Source organism: Leuciscus leuciscus (assembly GCF_965113295.1).
Source record: "Leuciscus leuciscus genome assembly, chromosome: 25".
Classification (NCBI taxonomy): Eukaryota; Metazoa; Chordata; class Actinopteri; order Cypriniformes; family Leuciscidae; genus Leuciscus; species Leuciscus leuciscus.
Genome location: NC_138724.1, coordinates 7,161,213 through 7,179,443, shown reverse-complemented (window position 1 = coordinate 7,179,443; position 18,231 = coordinate 7,161,213). Strand labels below are relative to the sequence as shown.

The following is an 18,231-nucleotide window of genomic DNA, read 5'->3' as shown; positions in this document are numbered from 1 at the left end:
TCTCCTCCGCCGTCTGATTGCAGCAGTAGACGCTCATCCATGTCCAGCTCATCATCATTGAGCGTCGAGGCCACGCCGCCAGAGACCGAACGCACCCGACACAAAGAGGTACTGGCAGCGCCATCTGGAGGACAGATCTCAGCGTTACACTTCTCCAGGATGAGATCATTTACAGCACTCATCATGAATGAGCACATCTCAAACTTCTTAGTGATCACTTTAACATTTCATGAAAACATGACAAAATGTAAATTTATTAAACATATACTTAATAAAAACAAAGAAAGATATGTCATCAGTATCTGTGAAATAAGTAAATCAGCCAATTTAGCTTTAATGAAGGGATGCAAAAATGAGTACGCCCTTGATTATATTCAACAAACATGTAATATTCTAGTATGTCCATATGTCATATGACATATACCATATGTCCTCCATAATTTTAAATATACTGCTATGACCTTCTTGGCATTAAAGGAATAGTTCACCCAAAAATGAAAATTCTCTCATTATTCACTCACCCTCAAGTTGTTTCAAACCTGTATGAATTTCTTTCTTCTGCTGAACACAAAGGAAGATATTTCTCCATTCCCCATTCACTTCCATAGTAGGAAAACAAATACTATGGAAGTCAATGACTGCCTTCAACTGTTTGGTTACCAACATTCTTCAAAATATCTGACCGGTTTGAAACAACTTGAGGGTGAGTAAATTATGACAGAATTTTCATTTTTAAGTGTATTATTCTTTTAAGTTGACAAGTTCACAACACTTTTTCACATCTATCCTGTTGAACTCCTGGACTATGAGCTCCTTGAGTGTTCTGGTGTGTGATGTGTTGCTCAGCCTGTCTCACACAGTCCCCCTCAGCTGCCCTATAGTGTTAGGGGAAATACTCATCCACTGAAGGATCCTCACCTTGGGGGAATGTGTAGAGTCATTGTCATGTTGAAAAACTGCCAGGGAATAAGGAGAAGGGAGAAGTGAACATCACTGTGGGAACAGACACTTCTCACTGCACTCCTCCCTCTTGCAATGCCACATTTTGTGGATGCTGTTAGATCCAAAATGATTGATTTTGGTCTCATGAGACCAGGTTATGGATTCCCAGAAATATACATTTAATATGAGCCTTGGGAAAGACTGAATGAGTGTCTTGTGCTTCGGCTACAGTCGGTGGTTCTCAAATTCTCGTTTTGTACTGAGGATGTTGTTTTAAGCTATAAATCTTAAAGGATGTTTTAATGGTGCAAAGGCCTCTTATATGTCAAAAGATCAAGGTAAATTTAATTTCCAATGTCAATGATCTCTTTAAAGTCAATGCTTGATGTATGCATCCGTGTATTGGCAGATTATAGGAGAAGTTTAGTCTAAGAAAATAAGGGTGCATAATTTATAATATGAATCTGACTGTTAAAAAATATCATTACTTAACTATCAGTGTGTTTGTGGAGAAATGTTGTGTAAAGTTTTGCCTTTGCTCTTTCTTCCTTGTTTTTGCTGAACAGGTGGAGAAGTTGTTGAGAGCCGTGGCTGATGGAGATGTGCAGATGGTGAGCTCATTTCTGGTCACATAAACCTTGTCAAAGAGGAGTCTTGCTTTGATCTTGCTTTAGTAATAATAATAAGAGTTCAACACAGGATGGCAGTAGTTTGTGTGTGTGTGTGTGTGTGTGTGTGTGTGTGTGTGTGTGTGTGTGTGTGTGTGTGTGTGTGTGTGTGTGTGTGTGTGTGTGTGTGTGTGTGCGCATGTGTGTATTAGGTGCGTTATCTGTTGGAGTGGTTGGATGAGGAGCCAGAGGAAGAGGAGGTTACAGGAAAGACCGAGCTGTGCCATCCTCTGTGCCAATGCTCACGCTGTGAACCCACACAGAAGGTCTGAACACACCTCAACATCATCCAAATATATATATTGTGTGTGTGTGTGAGTGTGTCTTTATTAACTACTATGTATAAACATTTAAATGAATCATTTGATCCACTACACACTGTGCACAAAGGCTGTCAGAACCCATTATAATCACTGAATCTGTCGTGTTTGTGTCAAAGTCTCTGAATCAATTGAAGAGAACGTCATGTTCTCCATCACATGTTCTCTTCAATAGATTCAACAGACTCACAGTAGACACAGTTTGAAGTGTCTGCCTTAGGAAATAATTTAGCGAGACCTCTTCTCATAGGATAAGGACATGCAGTCTCATGAATAATTATACGACTCCGATGAGTCATCGATGTACCACATCCTGTGGTCCCGAATTTAAACCCAGAAGATGAAAATATTGCAAAATTACTAGTTTTTTCCTACGATTAAAACTAAACATTATCTTCTATGCAACATGTACCTCTGTTAAAATCTCTATTGCAAGACAATGGAATGAATTAGGGCTGTGAAGCGATTAATCACATCCAAAATAAAATGTTGTGTTTACATAATAAATGTGTGTGTAGTGTGTATAATTATTTTGTACATATAAATATAAGAAATGTTATGCATGTGTATATACTGTATATATAATTGTGTATATATAAATATAAATATTTTATATATAAATAACATGTTTTTCTTAAATATATACATGCGTGTGTGTGTGTATTTATATCAAATAATTATACACAGTACACACATTTATTATGTAAACACAAAATGTTGGATGCGCTTAACCATTTCACAGCCCTAAAATGAGTTGAGAAACGCTTCCTGCTGACTGAAGTTGCCGTGTGTGTGTGTGTGTTTGTGTGTGTGTTCAGAAAGCAGCCCGTCTGCAGCCGGATGGTCTCGGTGTGAACAGCATCAGTGCCGACGGCTTCTCGCCGCTCCATGTGGCAGCGCTGCACGGACACACAGCTCTGGTGTCTCTCTTCACCCGTCACGGTGCCAACATCAACGCCCGCAACACCCAGAGCGCCACTCCGCTTCACCTGGCCTGCCAGAACAACCACACACAGGTGTGCACATCACAGCTCACCTCTCACACAGACCAACACGACTGATCGGAAAAGGCTCACCAAACAGTTCAGTTTTTTGTGTGCCCCATTTTGCTGTGTAAATGATTAAAACTGTATGTTAATTATATTAATTTCCCTGATTACATTGTAAGCCAATTTAATGACTAAACTTAATCAAAATTGCTCCTTTTTGCAAGGACACATTAAAAGTGACAGTAAAGACATAAGATGTTACAGAAAATGTATCACAGTTTCCACATAAAAAAAAAAATGCAGTTTTAAACATTGATAATAATAGAAATATATTAATAATAATATTAGCATATTAGAATGATTTCTGAAGGATCATGTGACACTGAAGACACTGGAGTAATGATGCAGAAAATTCAGCTTTGATCTCAGGAATAAATTCACATAGAAAACAGCTGTTTTGCATTGTACTATTTCACAATATTACAGTTGTACAGTATGGTACAGTATATCAAATAAATGAGTATATCAGCCTTGTTGTCCAGAAGAGACTTCTTTCAAAAACATTGTATGAACAAAAATATTAACCAATATTATTATAGTCTAATATTTTTCAATCCAATCAAATGCAGATTAATAAACTGCCTACATGTTCCTTATTCAAGTTTCAATATATCAGATTACTGTAAAAAACAAAAGATATGTTCATACATTTACTAAAATAATATTAAAGAACCCAAAAATGGCATTTCCTTATGTTTTTCCAAACCCATGTCTTTCTTCCTTTGTACAATATATTTGTTACTCTTTTCTATATAATTTTTCTATAAAAAATATATGGACTGAGGTTGTCAAGATTCAAAAATAATGCAAAAGTACCATAAATGTATCATAAAACAGGTCCATGTTACTTGTGTTCTGAAGAGTGACCAGAATATTCAAAAATCCACCTTTTGTGTTCCAAGAAAGGAAGTAATACGGAACATGAGGAAGAATTTTCAGTGTGTGTGTGTGTGTGTGTGTGTGTTGTTCCAGGTGGTGTGTGCTCTATTGGAGTGTAATGCCAAACTGAATAAGAAGGATCAATATGGAAATACAGCGCTGATTCATGCTTGTCTAAAGGGAAATCTGGAGATAGCCACTGTCTTGCTGGAGGTACTCTATTCATATTTATATCACACTATATAAATAATAATATGGGTCTAAAGTACAGAAATATAATTTGTATTTATGTATTATGATATATCACTATACAATGATAGTTTTTATAGTTTATATAACTAATGATGTTGTTGGTACTCTCCACCCGTGATATGGATCAGAGCGGTGCGCTGGTGAATCTGGTGAATAGCCACGGGAACACGGGTCTGCATGAGGCGGTGAGGGGGGGGCACGTCCCACTGGTGGAGCTGCTCCTGCACAGGGGGGCTCTGGTGCTCCTGCGCAACAAGAGACAGAGGACCGCCCTCGACTGCGCTCACGAGACCGCCGGAAAGGTGTGTGTGTGTGTTCATTATTTTTTCAATCTTTAGTAGATGATGAATAAAAACTTTCCTTATCAGCAATTTAGATCATTTAAATTGGGCACCTACGTGATGTTTAACAACATATATTAACATATGAGACATATATTTATTACTATTTAAAAGAAGGACTGAATTCATTAAAAGATGCCCTACATTTTGTCTGACGGCCCAGTCTGTTGTGATTGACCAATCAGAGCAGAGTAGACCAATCACACAGACCGGCCCATCTGACCAATCAGAGCAGAGTATAAAGCGCTATATAAATAACGGGGACTTGACTTCTGCCGGGCTTCCAGCTGTTCGGATCGCGGAGTTAACAGGGAAAACGAAAGGTGGTGGATTATGTTTTACATAAACGAGAGTTGGTGTTCAGACGTAACAACCCTAAAGAAGATGGGCTCTCCTAATTAAGAGGCGTTCTTTGTAAACTGAAAATCTTTTCACTCGCTGTGGGAGTTTTCCTCATTCATTCTTGTGAATGTTTGCATTCCTCCAAACGGGTGTGTGTGAACGCAGCGCTGCAACAGCTGGGTGATCAGATCACAGACACGGAGCAACATTAACTGGACTCTCTTACAATCATTCTTGGGGAATTTATATCACTCCATCCCAAGAGCAGCTTTGGGGCTCTGATCACTCTTATACCGACCTACAGGCAAAAACTGAAATCAGCTAAACCTGTAATAAGGATGGTTAAAAGATGGACTAATGAAGCAGAGCGGGATCTACAGGCCTGCTTCGATTGCACTTATTGGACTGTTTTTGAAGCTGCTGCCACCGATCTGTGCATTTCTACTGGGACATTTCTATTATTCGATAACTATAAACCATGGTTTACAGAAAAACTCAGACAGCTTCATCATGCTTACAGATGCTTACAGAAGTGGGGATCAAATCTTGTAAAACGAGGCCAGAATCAAACTAATAAAGGAGACCAGAGAAGCTACTCTGAGAAGCTGAAAAATATATACTAAGCCAACGACCTGGGGTCAGTTTGGACTGGTCCGAGGAACATCACAAAGTAAAACAAAAACCACCCCCCGATCTGTGGAGAATCAACAACTGGCTGAGGATCTGAATGTGTTTTACTGTAGGTTTGAAAAGCCCAATCTCGCACCCCAAATCCATCCTGACCTGCACTTCACACCTCCTGCGAACCCACCTTCTCCCATAGACAGTATAAGAAATGGACACAGCGACCCCATAGACTTCAACGGAGAAAATTGTTGATAAGTCAATTAGAAGCACTCACTTCCTGATGGGTGAGCGTACTGCGCAGACTCAAACTGAGCTTGACGATGTAGATGTGACGTGAGCAACCCGTCTGTACAGTCAACAGTTGTAAGTCTTCTAGTAGCTGTGCCAAGAGAAATCTGAATCATTCCCTTCTGAATCTTGCAGAGACGGAGAGTGTGAGTAGGAGCTGTCCATGAGCTAGGAGCAGGAGCAACTTTATGACTCTCTATGGGCTTCTCCCTTAACTTTATCGGACTTTATGCCTCCACGTCCCCCCGATTGCCTGCGAGCTTCACCTCCTGTCTATACAGTAATTTCTCTACTGTGCGACAGAGAGTCGCGTGGTTATGACGCAATCGTTAGCCTATTTTTACAAAAACGGCTTCTAAAGGGCCATAACGTAAGATACAAGGTAATGGAGCCTTTTATACAGTACATTGTCGTGTTTCTTTAGAAATAAATAATGGACAAATAGAGTCTTTAAACGCCTCAGATGTAAAGTTATTCGCTGTCAAAGTGACGCCAAAATGAAGGGGAGTCAATGGAATGCTAACAGCAGGTGATGGTCCGCTAGGCAATGGCGGCCCCCGGGGAAGGTACGCTTTCCGGGTGCTGGATTACCCCCTTGTCTTCTCCCCCTCCTGCTATTCAACCTGCGCTTATGGTCGGTTTGGAGGGTGTGTGCCGGGTCTTCAAAAACAGAAGACTGGGAAAGCTTCAGGCCCAGACGGTGTTTCACCCGCCTGTTTCTGCACTGACCAACTGTTCCCAATCTTCACGCAGATCTTCAACAAATCACTGGAGGAGTGTGAAGTTCCCTGCTGCTTCAAAACTCGAAATCACTGGACTTAATGACTCCAGACCTGTCGCTCTCACGTCTGTGGTCATGAAGTTGTTTGAAAGACTGGTGTTGGCCTACCTGAAGAATATCACAAGTCCCTTGCTGGACTTTCTTCAGTTTGCTTATCGAGCTAATACAGGGTTTCCGCGGGGTTGTAAAAGGTAGTAAAAGGTAGTAAATTAAATTATGCCAAATTAAGGCCAGTAAAAAGTAGTAAACGTCATCTGACGAGGTAGTAAATTTTCGAAGCCCCATCTAACTGGGTCTATATCATGGGTGTCCAAACTTCGGCCCGCGGTCCAGTTTTTATTGGCCCGCAACCAGGGTCCGAAATGAACACCCGCCAAGCGCCAAGTGCGGTTAGATTTTCCGTTTGGCGAGTAAATCTCAAAAGGCTGTCCGCCACACTGGCGGGTGAATGTTCATCATACCAAAATAGTAATAAAAAAATATTACAATTGCCTTTTGTAATGTTATGATGCCTGGAAATCAGTTAAAATCTCCTGCGAATCTAGAGCGAGCGAGCGAGCAAAAGCGCGCATGCAAACCGTGTAGCGAGCGCACGGCAGAGAGGGAGAGAACAAGTGTTTCTGTGTCAGCTGCAAAGATGAAGTTGACACTGACTCGCGATCTTCGCAGTAGTGAACGCCCCGGAGAAAAACGCATTTCTTACGGATTAGCCTATAGCCTACTTTTATTTAGTTTTGAATGGTTCTGTTTAAAAGTAGAAATTTCAAGCTTTCTGTAGATAATAGATATAGGATATTTCTAATTTGTTTAGGTCTGTGAGGCGAGTAGCCTAGGCTACCTATACGCTGAGTTTCGGTTCATGTCTGAACGTGTTGTGATTATACAAAATAATGAAACATGGATTAAAATTAAGATAAAATGAATACAAAACGAAATTCGTTTCAAAGAGAGGCTTTGTGTTTTCTGTTTGATGTCTCTGTGAAAGTTTTAAAAGCATCCTTAATGGAGAACGAACGGTTAGGCTACTACATAACATGTTTTTTTCCTCAAATGCAAACACGAAATAAAAGACAAAATACTTTTTAAAAAGACAATTTTTGGGGGAAAAATATGGATTTATAGCTTTTGAAAAAAAATATGGATGGATTAATAGCGTTTTGGAAATAAATCTGGATGGATTTATAGCGTTTTGAAAAAAAAATATGGATGGATTTATAGCGTTTTGGAAAAAAATATGGATGGATTTATAGCGTTTTATAGCCAGGTTGTAAAAATACAGTATTGTGTATTGTGTCAATATGTCACCTCTAGTGTGTGGCCCAGCCCTTTGTTTATTTTTCTGTATGTGGCCCTCACAAAAAAAAAGTTATAATTGCCTCATTAAATTGTGATTAAATATGTTATTAATTCATTTTGGAAAGATATTTCATGTCTTTACTTGTCACTTTACTTAACACTTAACACTGCTACAGTTGAAGTTTGAAGCCGTGTTGGTAGTAAAAATATTGTGATGGTAGTAAAATAGGTGGTAAAAAGGTAGTAAATTAAATTTAAGAATATCTGTATAAACCCTGTAATAGGTCTGTGGATGATGCAGTCAACATGGGACTGCGCTACAACCTGCAACATCTCGACAGACCTGGGACTTATGCAAGGATCTTATTTGGTGACTTTAGTTCGGCCTTCAATAGCATCATGCCTGATCTTCTCACAGCCAGACTGACTTGGCTCTCTGTGCCCACCCACATCTGTCTGTGGATCACCAGCTCTCTGTGCCCATCCACATCTGTCCGTGGATCACCAGCTCTCTGTGCCCACCCACATCTGTCAGTGGATCACCAGCTCTCTGTGCCCACCCACATCTGTCAGTGGATCACCAGCTCTCTGTGCCCACCCACATCTGTCCGTGGATCACCAGCTCTCTGTGCCCATCCACATCTGTCAGTGGATCACCAGCTCTCTGTCCCCATCCACATCTGTCAGTGGATCACCAGCTCTCTGTGCCCACCCACATCTGTCAGTGGATCACCAGCTCTCTGTGCCCACCCACATCTGTCAGTGGATCACCAGCTCTCTGTCCCCATCCACATCTGTCCGTGGATCACCAGCTCTCTGTGCCCATCCACATCTGTCCGTGGATCACCAGCTCTCTGTGCCCATCCACATCTGTCCGTGGATCACCAGTTCTCTGTGCCCATCCACATCTGTCCGTGGATCACCAGCTCTCTGTGCCCACCCACATCTGTCTGTGGATCACCAGCTCTCTGTCCCCATCCACATCTGTCCGTGGATCACCAGCTCTCTGTGCCCATCCACATCTGTCCGTGGATCACCAGCTCTCTGTGCCCATCCACATCTGTCAGTGGATCACCAGCTCTCTGTGCCCATCCACATCTGTCCGTGGATCACCAGCTCTCTGTGCCCATCCACATCTGTCAGTGGATCACCAGCTCTCTGTGCCCACCCACATCTGTCAGTGGATCACCAGCTCTCTGTGCCCATCCACATCTGTCCGTGGATCACCAGCTCTCTGTGCCCATCCACATCTGTCCGTGGATCACCAGCTCTCTGTGCCCATCCACATCTGTCTGTGGATCACCAGCTCTCTGTGCCCATCCACATCTGTCCGTGGATCACCAGCTCTCTGTGCCCATCCACATCTGTCAGTGGATCACCAGCTCTCTGTGCCCATCCACATCTGTCCGTGGATCACCAGCTCTCTGTGCCCATCCACATCTGTCCGTGGATCACCAGCTCTCTGTGCCCATCCACATCTGTCAGTGGATCACCAGCTCTCTGTGCCCATCCACATCTGTCCGTGGATCACCAGCTCTCTGTGCCCATCCACATCTGTCAGTGGATCACCAGCTCTCTGTGCCCACCCACATCTGTCTGTGGATCACCAGCTCTCTGTCCCCATCCACATCTGTCCGTGGATCACCAGCTCTCTGTGCCCATCCACATCTGTCCGTGGATCACCAGCTCTCTGTGCCCATCCACATCTGTCCGTGGATCACCAGCTCTCTGTGCCCACCCACATCTGTCCGTGGATCACCAGCTCTCTGTGCCCACCCACATCTGTCAGTGGATCACCAGCTCTCTGTGCCCACCCACATCTCTCAGTGGATCACCAGCTCTCTGTGCCCATCCACATCTGTCAGTGGATCACCAGCTCTCTGTGCCCACCCACATCTGTCAGTGGATCACCAGCTCTCTGTGCCCACCCACATCTCTCAGTGGATCACCAGCTCTCTGTGCCCATCCACATCTGTCAGTGGATCACCAGCTCTCTGTGCCCACCCACATCTCTCAGTGGATCACCAGCTCTCTGTGCCCACCCACATCTCTCAGTGGATCACCAGCTCTCTGTGCCCACCCACATCTGTCAGTGGATCACCAGCTCTCTGTGCCCACCCACATCTGTCAGTGGATCACCAGCTCTCTGTGCCCACCCACATCTGTCAGTGGATCACCAGCTCTCTGTGCCCACCCACATCTGTCAGTGGATCACCAGCTCTCTGTGCCCACCCACATCTGTCAGTGGATCACCAGCTCTCTCTGTGCCCTACCACATCTGTCAGTGGATCACCAGCCTTCTGATGGGGAAACTGGGGAAACTCACATCCAGGACTCTCACTATCAGCACTAGCGCTCGTCAGGGATGTGTCCTCTCCCCACTACTCTTCTCCCTATACACAAATGACTGCACTTTAAAATACTCCTCTGTTAAGCTGAATGTTGCACTGTCGTCAGCCTCATCCAGGATGGTGTCGAGTCTGCATTAATACACAGATTAGTCGACTTTAATGCTGTGCCATTTGATGTCGAGTAGTCATTGGTCGTGGCCTATGGAGGGTGCAACAGGATAAGAAATCTTTCAAAGTCAAACAGTTAAAATGACAAATAAATGCATACTCGGAGAGCGCTCCACAAGACGTGTTTGATTATACCATCTGGATGCTCAAAATTTATCTGGTGAATGCACTTTTTAAACAGCTTATTGTACACACAAGATAATCGGCAATCTAAACTAAAGTGTGCTGCATTGTAACATGCACACACACACACACACACATACACAGAAGCAGCTCAGATCACGTGCAGATCACGCACACAGAATCATCCAGTAGCACATAAATGTGTTGTCAACACTGATCTGTGATTTATCAATAAAATATCTTAGAAACTGAAGTTCTAGCATATACTTCTTAATAACTACAACCCACAGCTTCACTATTAGTAGAGAGACACTGCCAGGTAGAATTAATTCACACGCAATCGCTCTCTCACTAATGCATTCATTTATATGTAATCTTTACTGTGGTAGTTTATCTGTATCTGATTTAAAACGAGCAGAAATCTGTGAGAAATATAACGACCCAAAGACAAAAGAACTGATAAAAATAAGCTGTTATGTGGGAGCGCTGTCATACGCCATATCTGTTCCAGTCTCAGCTCGAGGTTCAGGCTGTTTTTGTTCATTAATGACGTCATCAACAGCAAGTCGTCGTCGACTCGACTTTCATCACATAAATGTGGACTTTAAAAAATCTGAAGTCGTTCAACCCCTAGTCTATATACAGACAAGAGGTCGAACAACTGGCTTTCTGGTGCAGACTAGAGTCATAAAAACCTGGAGCTGAACATGTTCAGAACAGTGGAGATGACAGTGGACTTCAGGAGGAACACCCCAGCACTCCCCCACTCACCCTCATCAGCAGTCTTACAGGATCCTGGGCTCTACCATCTCTGGGATCTACCAGGACCTGAAGGGGGACAATCACATTGGCTCCATTGTGAAAAAGGCCCAGCAGAGGGTCCTCTTCCTTTGCCAGCTGAGGAAGTCTGCCACAGGAGCTCCTGATGCCGTTCTACTCAGCCGTCATTGAGTCTGTTCTAAGCAATTCTTTAACTGTCTGGATTGGTTCATCTATCAAATCAGACATAAGCTAATGGGATTGTTAGTGCTCCCCTGCCCACCCTCCAGGACCTGTACTCTTCCAGTGAGTAAAAGGAGAAGGTAAGATCACCACAGACTCCACTCACAGCCTGTCTGAGCTGTTGCCGTCTGGGCGGTGATTCGGGTCACTGGGCACTAGATCATCTGGGCACTGGAACAGCTTCTTCCCACAGGACATTTTCCCCTTAAACAGTTTTCTTCACAGGGCATATGCCTGTAAGTGCAATACCACCTGCTTAGTGCAAAATCTTTGGAAATTTAGTTGATATTCATATTATTCATAATGCTGTAAATGTTCATAATCTGTAAATGTTTATTATGACTAAACCTAACCGTGTCTTAACACATTTATATTTTTAAATTACATTTTTTTCACTGTTTCTTGTTGTTGTATTTGTATATGTGCACTGGAAGCTTCAGTACCAAGAATACTTCCTTGTGTGCAAGAACACTTAGCAGTAAAACTCTTTCCGATTCTGATTGTTCTTTTAGTTTTGCACTTCGATTTCTGTTTGTGAATGTAAAAGGTCTGCAAAGATTCAGCTATATTACACACTATATGAAAGGTAATATTTGAAAAAGCATAATAAAGGCCCTTTAAAACATAGACTATTAACTGTCAGTGTCTTACAACCATTTAAGTTCAGATCTATGATCAAAAAATCGTGGCTGATAGATAACAGGTTAAGGTTAGTCACACTTTATAGAAACTTTTTCGATTACATGCTGTTTACAATCTCAAATTACTTGAGGGGTACCAGCAAGTCCTGTGGGTGAGAGTGTGAGACTGAATGTGTGAGAGTTGGCAATCCTGTTATGATTATACATTGACAGCCCTATTTTAGATATTTCTTTCTTTCACAAAATGCTAATCTGTGTCACGGGAAGGAAATGCTTCATCTGTATGTGTATGCTTCCACAGAACACAGAGATTCAGAGACTCCTGCAGAAAGCCTGTGCTGAAGTCCCAGATCTCCGTCTGGTCAAATCACACTCCAGAGGACTAGAGGGCATTGTGGGTAAGAATCCGAGAATTATATTTGTACTGTTTTATTTCATCTCCAGAAATGCTCTAGTAGGCTGTGATGTGTAAGATAGTGCGTGTTATATGTAAGGGTGTGCGATCTCACTATTTTTTTTCACGAATTATTTACTCACTCTAATGTTGTTCCAAACCTGTATTCATTTCTCTCTTGTGCTGAACACAAAAGAAGATATTTTGAAGAATGTGGGTAACCAAACAGTAGCTGGTCCCCATTGACTTTCATTGTAGGGAAGAAATATACACTGGAAGTCACTGGGGCACATCAACTGTTTGGTTACCCACATTCTTCCAAATTACTTTTATTTTCAACAGAAGAAAGAAACTTATTCAGGTTTAAAACAACTTGAGAGAGTAAATGATGACAATTTAAATTTTTGGGAGAACTATTCCTTTAATGTTAATAAAACAAAAAACAACAAAACACAAAGAGGAAATCACTCACTGCTCTTGACTGAGAACTTTAATAGTAGCTTTAATAAGAATCAATGTATAATGTATACAGTGAAGTCTATGTTGTGTTTTATTTTCATTTTTTGTTTAATTACTTTCTTCAATGCTACTGTCAAATACATCTACTGTAGCTGAAAAAATAATGCACTGTTTATTTCATTTGTGTATATATATATATAGTTGTGCATGTGTAATGTGTATCTTTGTTCTTAATTTTTAATAACAAAGAAATGTTGTTTTTTTGTTTTTTTTTGTACGTAAGGCTTTGTTTTTAAAATAGGGACATTAGTTTGGCTGTAATGCTCAGTCACTTGCAAAATAGTAAAACCACCATGAAAAAGAATCGTGATACAATCGTGATTTTCCTGAAAAAAATCGTGATATGATATTTTTGCCATATCGCCCACCCCTAGTTATAGGGCATATATAGAGTTCAGTTTAATTACATAACTTTCAACTTTCACAAAGCATCTCATCATCATCATCATCATCATCTCCAACAGGACACTCAATAGTGCAAAGAGTGAAACGGCGTGAGAGTTCCAACAGTGGCAGACGAGACTTAGATCACACTAAACAAAGGTACGTTTACTGTCCATTAATGGCTTGTTTATTGGCGTAAGATTGTGATATAAATCCACACCAGCGGTGTTCTGAAATGAGGAGGTAAAGTCCTCACTGTTAGTCAATGGGCTCAGAGGAGGCAAGAGAGTCGAGGACTCCTGCTGTAACTTCACCTGTTGGTGGCGCTGTTGGACTGTTTCTTTTAAAAAATGAGTTATTTATACACTTTTTAATGTCACATTTTGTAATATTTGCATTGTTTTATTTTTGAAAATATGGATAATTTCTCATCCAATTTTTTTGAGGAGGCACTGCCTCCCTTGCCTCCTCGGAGGAAACGCCCCTGATCTACACTACCATTCAAAATGTGTGGTCGGTAAGATTTTCAAATGTTTCTGAAAAAAGTCTAAATACAGTAAAAACAGTGAAATATTATTACAATTTAAAAGATCTGTTTTATATTTGAAAATATATTTAATTAAGCTGAATTTTCAGCATCATTACTGTGTCACATGATCCTTCAGAAATCAATCTAATTTCTAATATTTCTTAAGCATTATTTGAGGAATAGAAAGTTAAAAGAACAGAATTTAGTTGAAATATAAATATTCTGTAACATTACAATTGTCTTTACTGACACTTTTGAGCAATGTAGTGCGTCCTTGCTTAATAAAACAAATAATATCTTAAAAATCCCCATTGTGATCATTCACTTGCTGACTAGATTGACTTCTCCTCAATATGATTTCAAGCTGTTTCTGAGAAGCTTTTGCTCTTCACAGGAGTCAGAAGAGGACTGACAGAGCAACAACCACCTTAGCAGTAGAAGAGCAGGTACTCTTCTACACAACATCATTTGGTATTCTACCTTGCAGAGCAAGAGTATAGTCATCATTACTATTATCATCATCATTATTCACCCAGCCATAATCATCTATATCATAAAATGTATGTAAAAATTATTTGGTCTTCCTTATTATACTATTTTAAAGGCTCCTAATTTTATTTGTAGTGTCCTACAATTAGGGTTGGGTATCGGTTGGGTTTTATCCGATACCAGTACTTACTCGGTATTTTTCAAACGGTTCCGGTGCTTAAACGGTTCTTAAACCGGTACTTAAGAAAACGAAACCGCACACACTTTATCAAAAAAATAATACCTGTGTGTGTTTTCTGAAAAAGATTTTCTGATTTCTGATTAAATAAAAAATTGTGCCGTTTAAAAGGCTACTGATGTAGCCGAAAACACTTAAGTTAAGATAAAAAATGTTCTTCTCATATTATTTATATATATTATATATTATATTACGTATTATATATTATAGACTTTTACAAAACAGAGAAATATCTGACACTGAGCAGAAATATTTAACACACATAGTATAGCCTCATATAAATATACTTGATATACTTCATACTTGATATGCAAGATTTGCAGTTGGCATTAAAATACTAGACTTACCCGAAGAGGAACACTGCAGCTGAACTTGAACTTTAGTCAAGAATGTCAGAGGTTTTGGGTTCTAATCCGCATTCGTAGTTTTTTGTTTGTTGTTGTTGTTTTTTTAAACCGATTATGCTCATCAGTGGTTGTAAATCAAGCAGGGACACTTTGTGTGCATTAGGCTATATTTTTTTATATCACCAGAACTCTCCGCGCACATACTCATCTGAGACGCGAGCACACACACACACACACACACTCATCTGAGACGCGAGCGCACACACACACACACACACACACTCATCTGAGACGCGAGCACACACACACACACACACACACACACACACACACACAAACTCGCGCACATACTCATCTGAGACGCGAGCACACACACACACACACAAACTCTACACACACGAGACGCGCGGAACTCTCCGCGCACATACTCATCTGAGACGCGAGCTCACACACACACACAAACTCACGCACATACTCATCTGAGACGCGAGCACACACACACACACACACAAACTCACGCACATACATCTGAGACGCGAGCACACACACACACACACACACACACACTCGCGCACATACTCATCTGAGACGCGAGCACGCACACACAAACTCTCCGCGCACATACTAGACGACGCCTCATAAATAGATCGATCTCTGCAACGTATTGATCGCAGATCGCTAGATCAGAGCGCTAGATCGTCTCTTATTTAACAAGCGAACTAAATGAATGCTCTGCTGGTTAACTGGAGATGTTTTGTTATTGGATCATTCATGCCGCGAGATATTTTATAGGGGGCGGTGAAAAAAGTCAGGCACCGAAATCGGGCACCGAAAGTTGCGTTCTTATTCGGTCTCGATACTACCGTTTACGTCGGAACCGGTTCTCTATTGGAACCGGGTTTCGGTACCCAACCCTACCTACAATACATTTACATGCATCCAAGGTCCAAAAACACATTTTCTCATAATATACACTGCAGCATCAGCTCTTTTCTCACAGTTGCTGCGTCCCAATTCAGAGGCTGCATCTTTCCAATGCTGAAGCGTCACACCGAGTGGATCCTTCTCCGCCTAGCCTATCCCACGATTCATTGCTCGCCAGTGACAATTGATTTTTTATTTATTTTTTAAAGAGAGAGAGAATGCTGGATTGCACTTTAAAATCCAAGTATTGTTAGTTTTCAACTTACTCAAATATCTATCAATATCTTCCAGTCTCAGATACTCAATTATCTAACAATATCTTCCAGTCTCAGATACAACTACAGTTTGAGGGTCAAAGACGCTATTCGCCGGCAGCCAATGAAGACCATTAACTGGCATTATGCAAATCTGTTCCAAACCTACGCAGATTCAGCCAGAAGTGAGACGGGAATTACTGATGACTCGTTTCAGCAGTTCAGAATCAATTCTTTCTATTCAGAGACAAAAACTCCATTTATCGGCATTTTGATCTTTGAAACTTTGCAGACATTTTACTTTATATTACATTACACACTTACATACATTTATATTACACTCTACATTAAAGGCAATATCCCAAAAAGCATAATAGGGGCACTTTGAATAGCGTGGTTTTGTAATGGAAATTAAAAAAACATGTTTACTGCCAACATGACTAATGTTTGAACGGTTCACCACAGACTCCAGACAGTCCGAGTGACCGACGGAGACTGATGAGGGGAGAAACGCTGGACATCAGCGGCCCGCCGTCGCCCCAGAGCCACAGCAGGAGCCTGACCCGCTGCCACACCATCAGCCAGGACCTGACCCAGCGCTCGCTCCACACACCCTCAGCCGACCCGCAGCTCAACGGGGACCCGGCGCTGGCCACGGATCTGGAGGAGGAGGCTCAGTCCGGGGGGAGCCGTGTGGAGACCGCTGGCACAGAAATGGACAGTGTTGTGTTGTGATGAACCTGATGTCACATGTCTTCTTCAAACAACTCCTGCTTAATAGACTAAATATGAACCTCTCATAGTAAATCTGTTCCTCCTCCCCATCCTGGTCTTTACTGTATTGTTGAAGTAGCTCAATTGATCTGAATATGCAAGGACTGTGGTTTCCAAGGTGAACATATTTCCTCATGCCTTTGGTTTATGAGATGGTAAAAAACAGTTTTAGAGGTTTTTAGTGGAAATCAGAGTTTGCTCCACAGCCAGAAGAGGAAGTGGCTTTTTTGAATTACACTTCCAAATCACAAAATATCAGAATAATGTGTTGCATGTGTCAACAGTGATGGGTGAACTGACAAAAACAGCAATGGAAAGTATAAGACAGGAACCAGCTTTAGTGAATATTTCGGACGTGTGAAGAAACTTTCTTATTTTATAACTTGTAGGTTAAAGGGAGACATTGAGAATAACCTGCACTGAAAGAAGGTGGAGTTTTTTTTTTTTTTTTTTTTTTTTAAGCTAGCACCTCATTTTCTTTCACAATGTCACATTATGAAAAGGGATAATTAAAGATAAAATCATGTAGCAAGATTTTTATTTTTATTTACAAAACTGAAGTGTTTCTTTTCCTTAAGCATCTCTGTTTGTAGATGTCTCTTCACAGGATTAGGTGCTCGTTTGCTAATACGTAGTTAATAGTGTATTTTTCCCCTCATTTTTCTTTTCTTTTAATCTCCTCCAACACTTTCTTTTCTGTTGTGGTTAATTCCATTGGTCTTTTAATGGATGAATCTCCTCTATACACTAAAAAGTCCCTCAAACTAAACTAGTTACGCTGATAATAAAGCAGATAAATCACTTTTAATAATAATGCAGAGGAATTATATTTGGTTTGTGGATTTTTCTTCTTCTTCTTCTTCTTAGCACAAGGTGAAAATGTTGCATTTGTAAAGAAGTGAAGAATTCCTGCAGGATAAATGTGGTCTGGGTTCGTCAGGGGTCAGTATTATGGACCACGGCTCTATTTAAATCATGCACTTTATTCCCTTGCAAGGTTACTGTGTTTGATTGGTTTACCAAGATGACTTTGCAGTTTACTAACAACACATTTTGAGTGGCGGGTGTTAGTGCATTTTCTACTGCAAGAGTGTGTGTTGGAAGGGTTAGAATTAATGCTGGACAGAAAGTAATTAAATATCTTCACACAAATTGGCCATGTAATAAAAACAGCTGGTTTGTGATCAAATGTGCGCATCTTTGAATGTAAGGGTTTTTTGTGGCAATCTGATGAGCTAGAGAGCAATTATTTTTGTATGATTACATTTCAGTTTGTTTTTCTTTTTTTTTCTGTAACAATGCAGTAAAT

General features: G+C 41.1%; 1 protein-coding gene across 1 annotated transcript in view; it reads left to right on the top strand.

The window, feature by feature from the left end:
* The window catches only part of ankrd27 (ankyrin repeat domain 27 (VPS9 domain)), a 53,031-nt gene extending 35,364 nt beyond the window's left edge, over positions 1 to 17,667 (top strand). Inside the window, exons 20-29 of the mRNA XM_082159822.1 lie at positions 1 to 108; positions 1,509 to 1,553; positions 1,763 to 1,876; positions 2,749 to 2,946; positions 3,952 to 4,071; positions 4,239 to 4,412; positions 12,372 to 12,468; positions 13,448 to 13,526; positions 14,291 to 14,342; positions 16,614 to 17,667. The exon at positions 1 to 108 is cut by the window's left edge and continues 12 nt beyond it. Of these exons, the coding sequence (XP_082015948.1) occupies positions 1 to 108; positions 1,509 to 1,553; positions 1,763 to 1,876; positions 2,749 to 2,946; positions 3,952 to 4,071; positions 4,239 to 4,412; positions 12,372 to 12,468; positions 13,448 to 13,526; positions 14,291 to 14,342; positions 16,614 to 16,883 (1,257 nt within the window). The 3' untranslated portion in view covers positions 16,884 to 17,667. The remainder of the gene's footprint in view (positions 109 to 1,508; positions 1,554 to 1,762; positions 1,877 to 2,748; positions 2,947 to 3,951; positions 4,072 to 4,238; positions 4,413 to 12,371; positions 12,469 to 13,447; positions 13,527 to 14,290; positions 14,343 to 16,613) is intronic.
* The last annotated feature ends 564 nt before the right edge of the window (positions 17,668 to 18,231 follow it).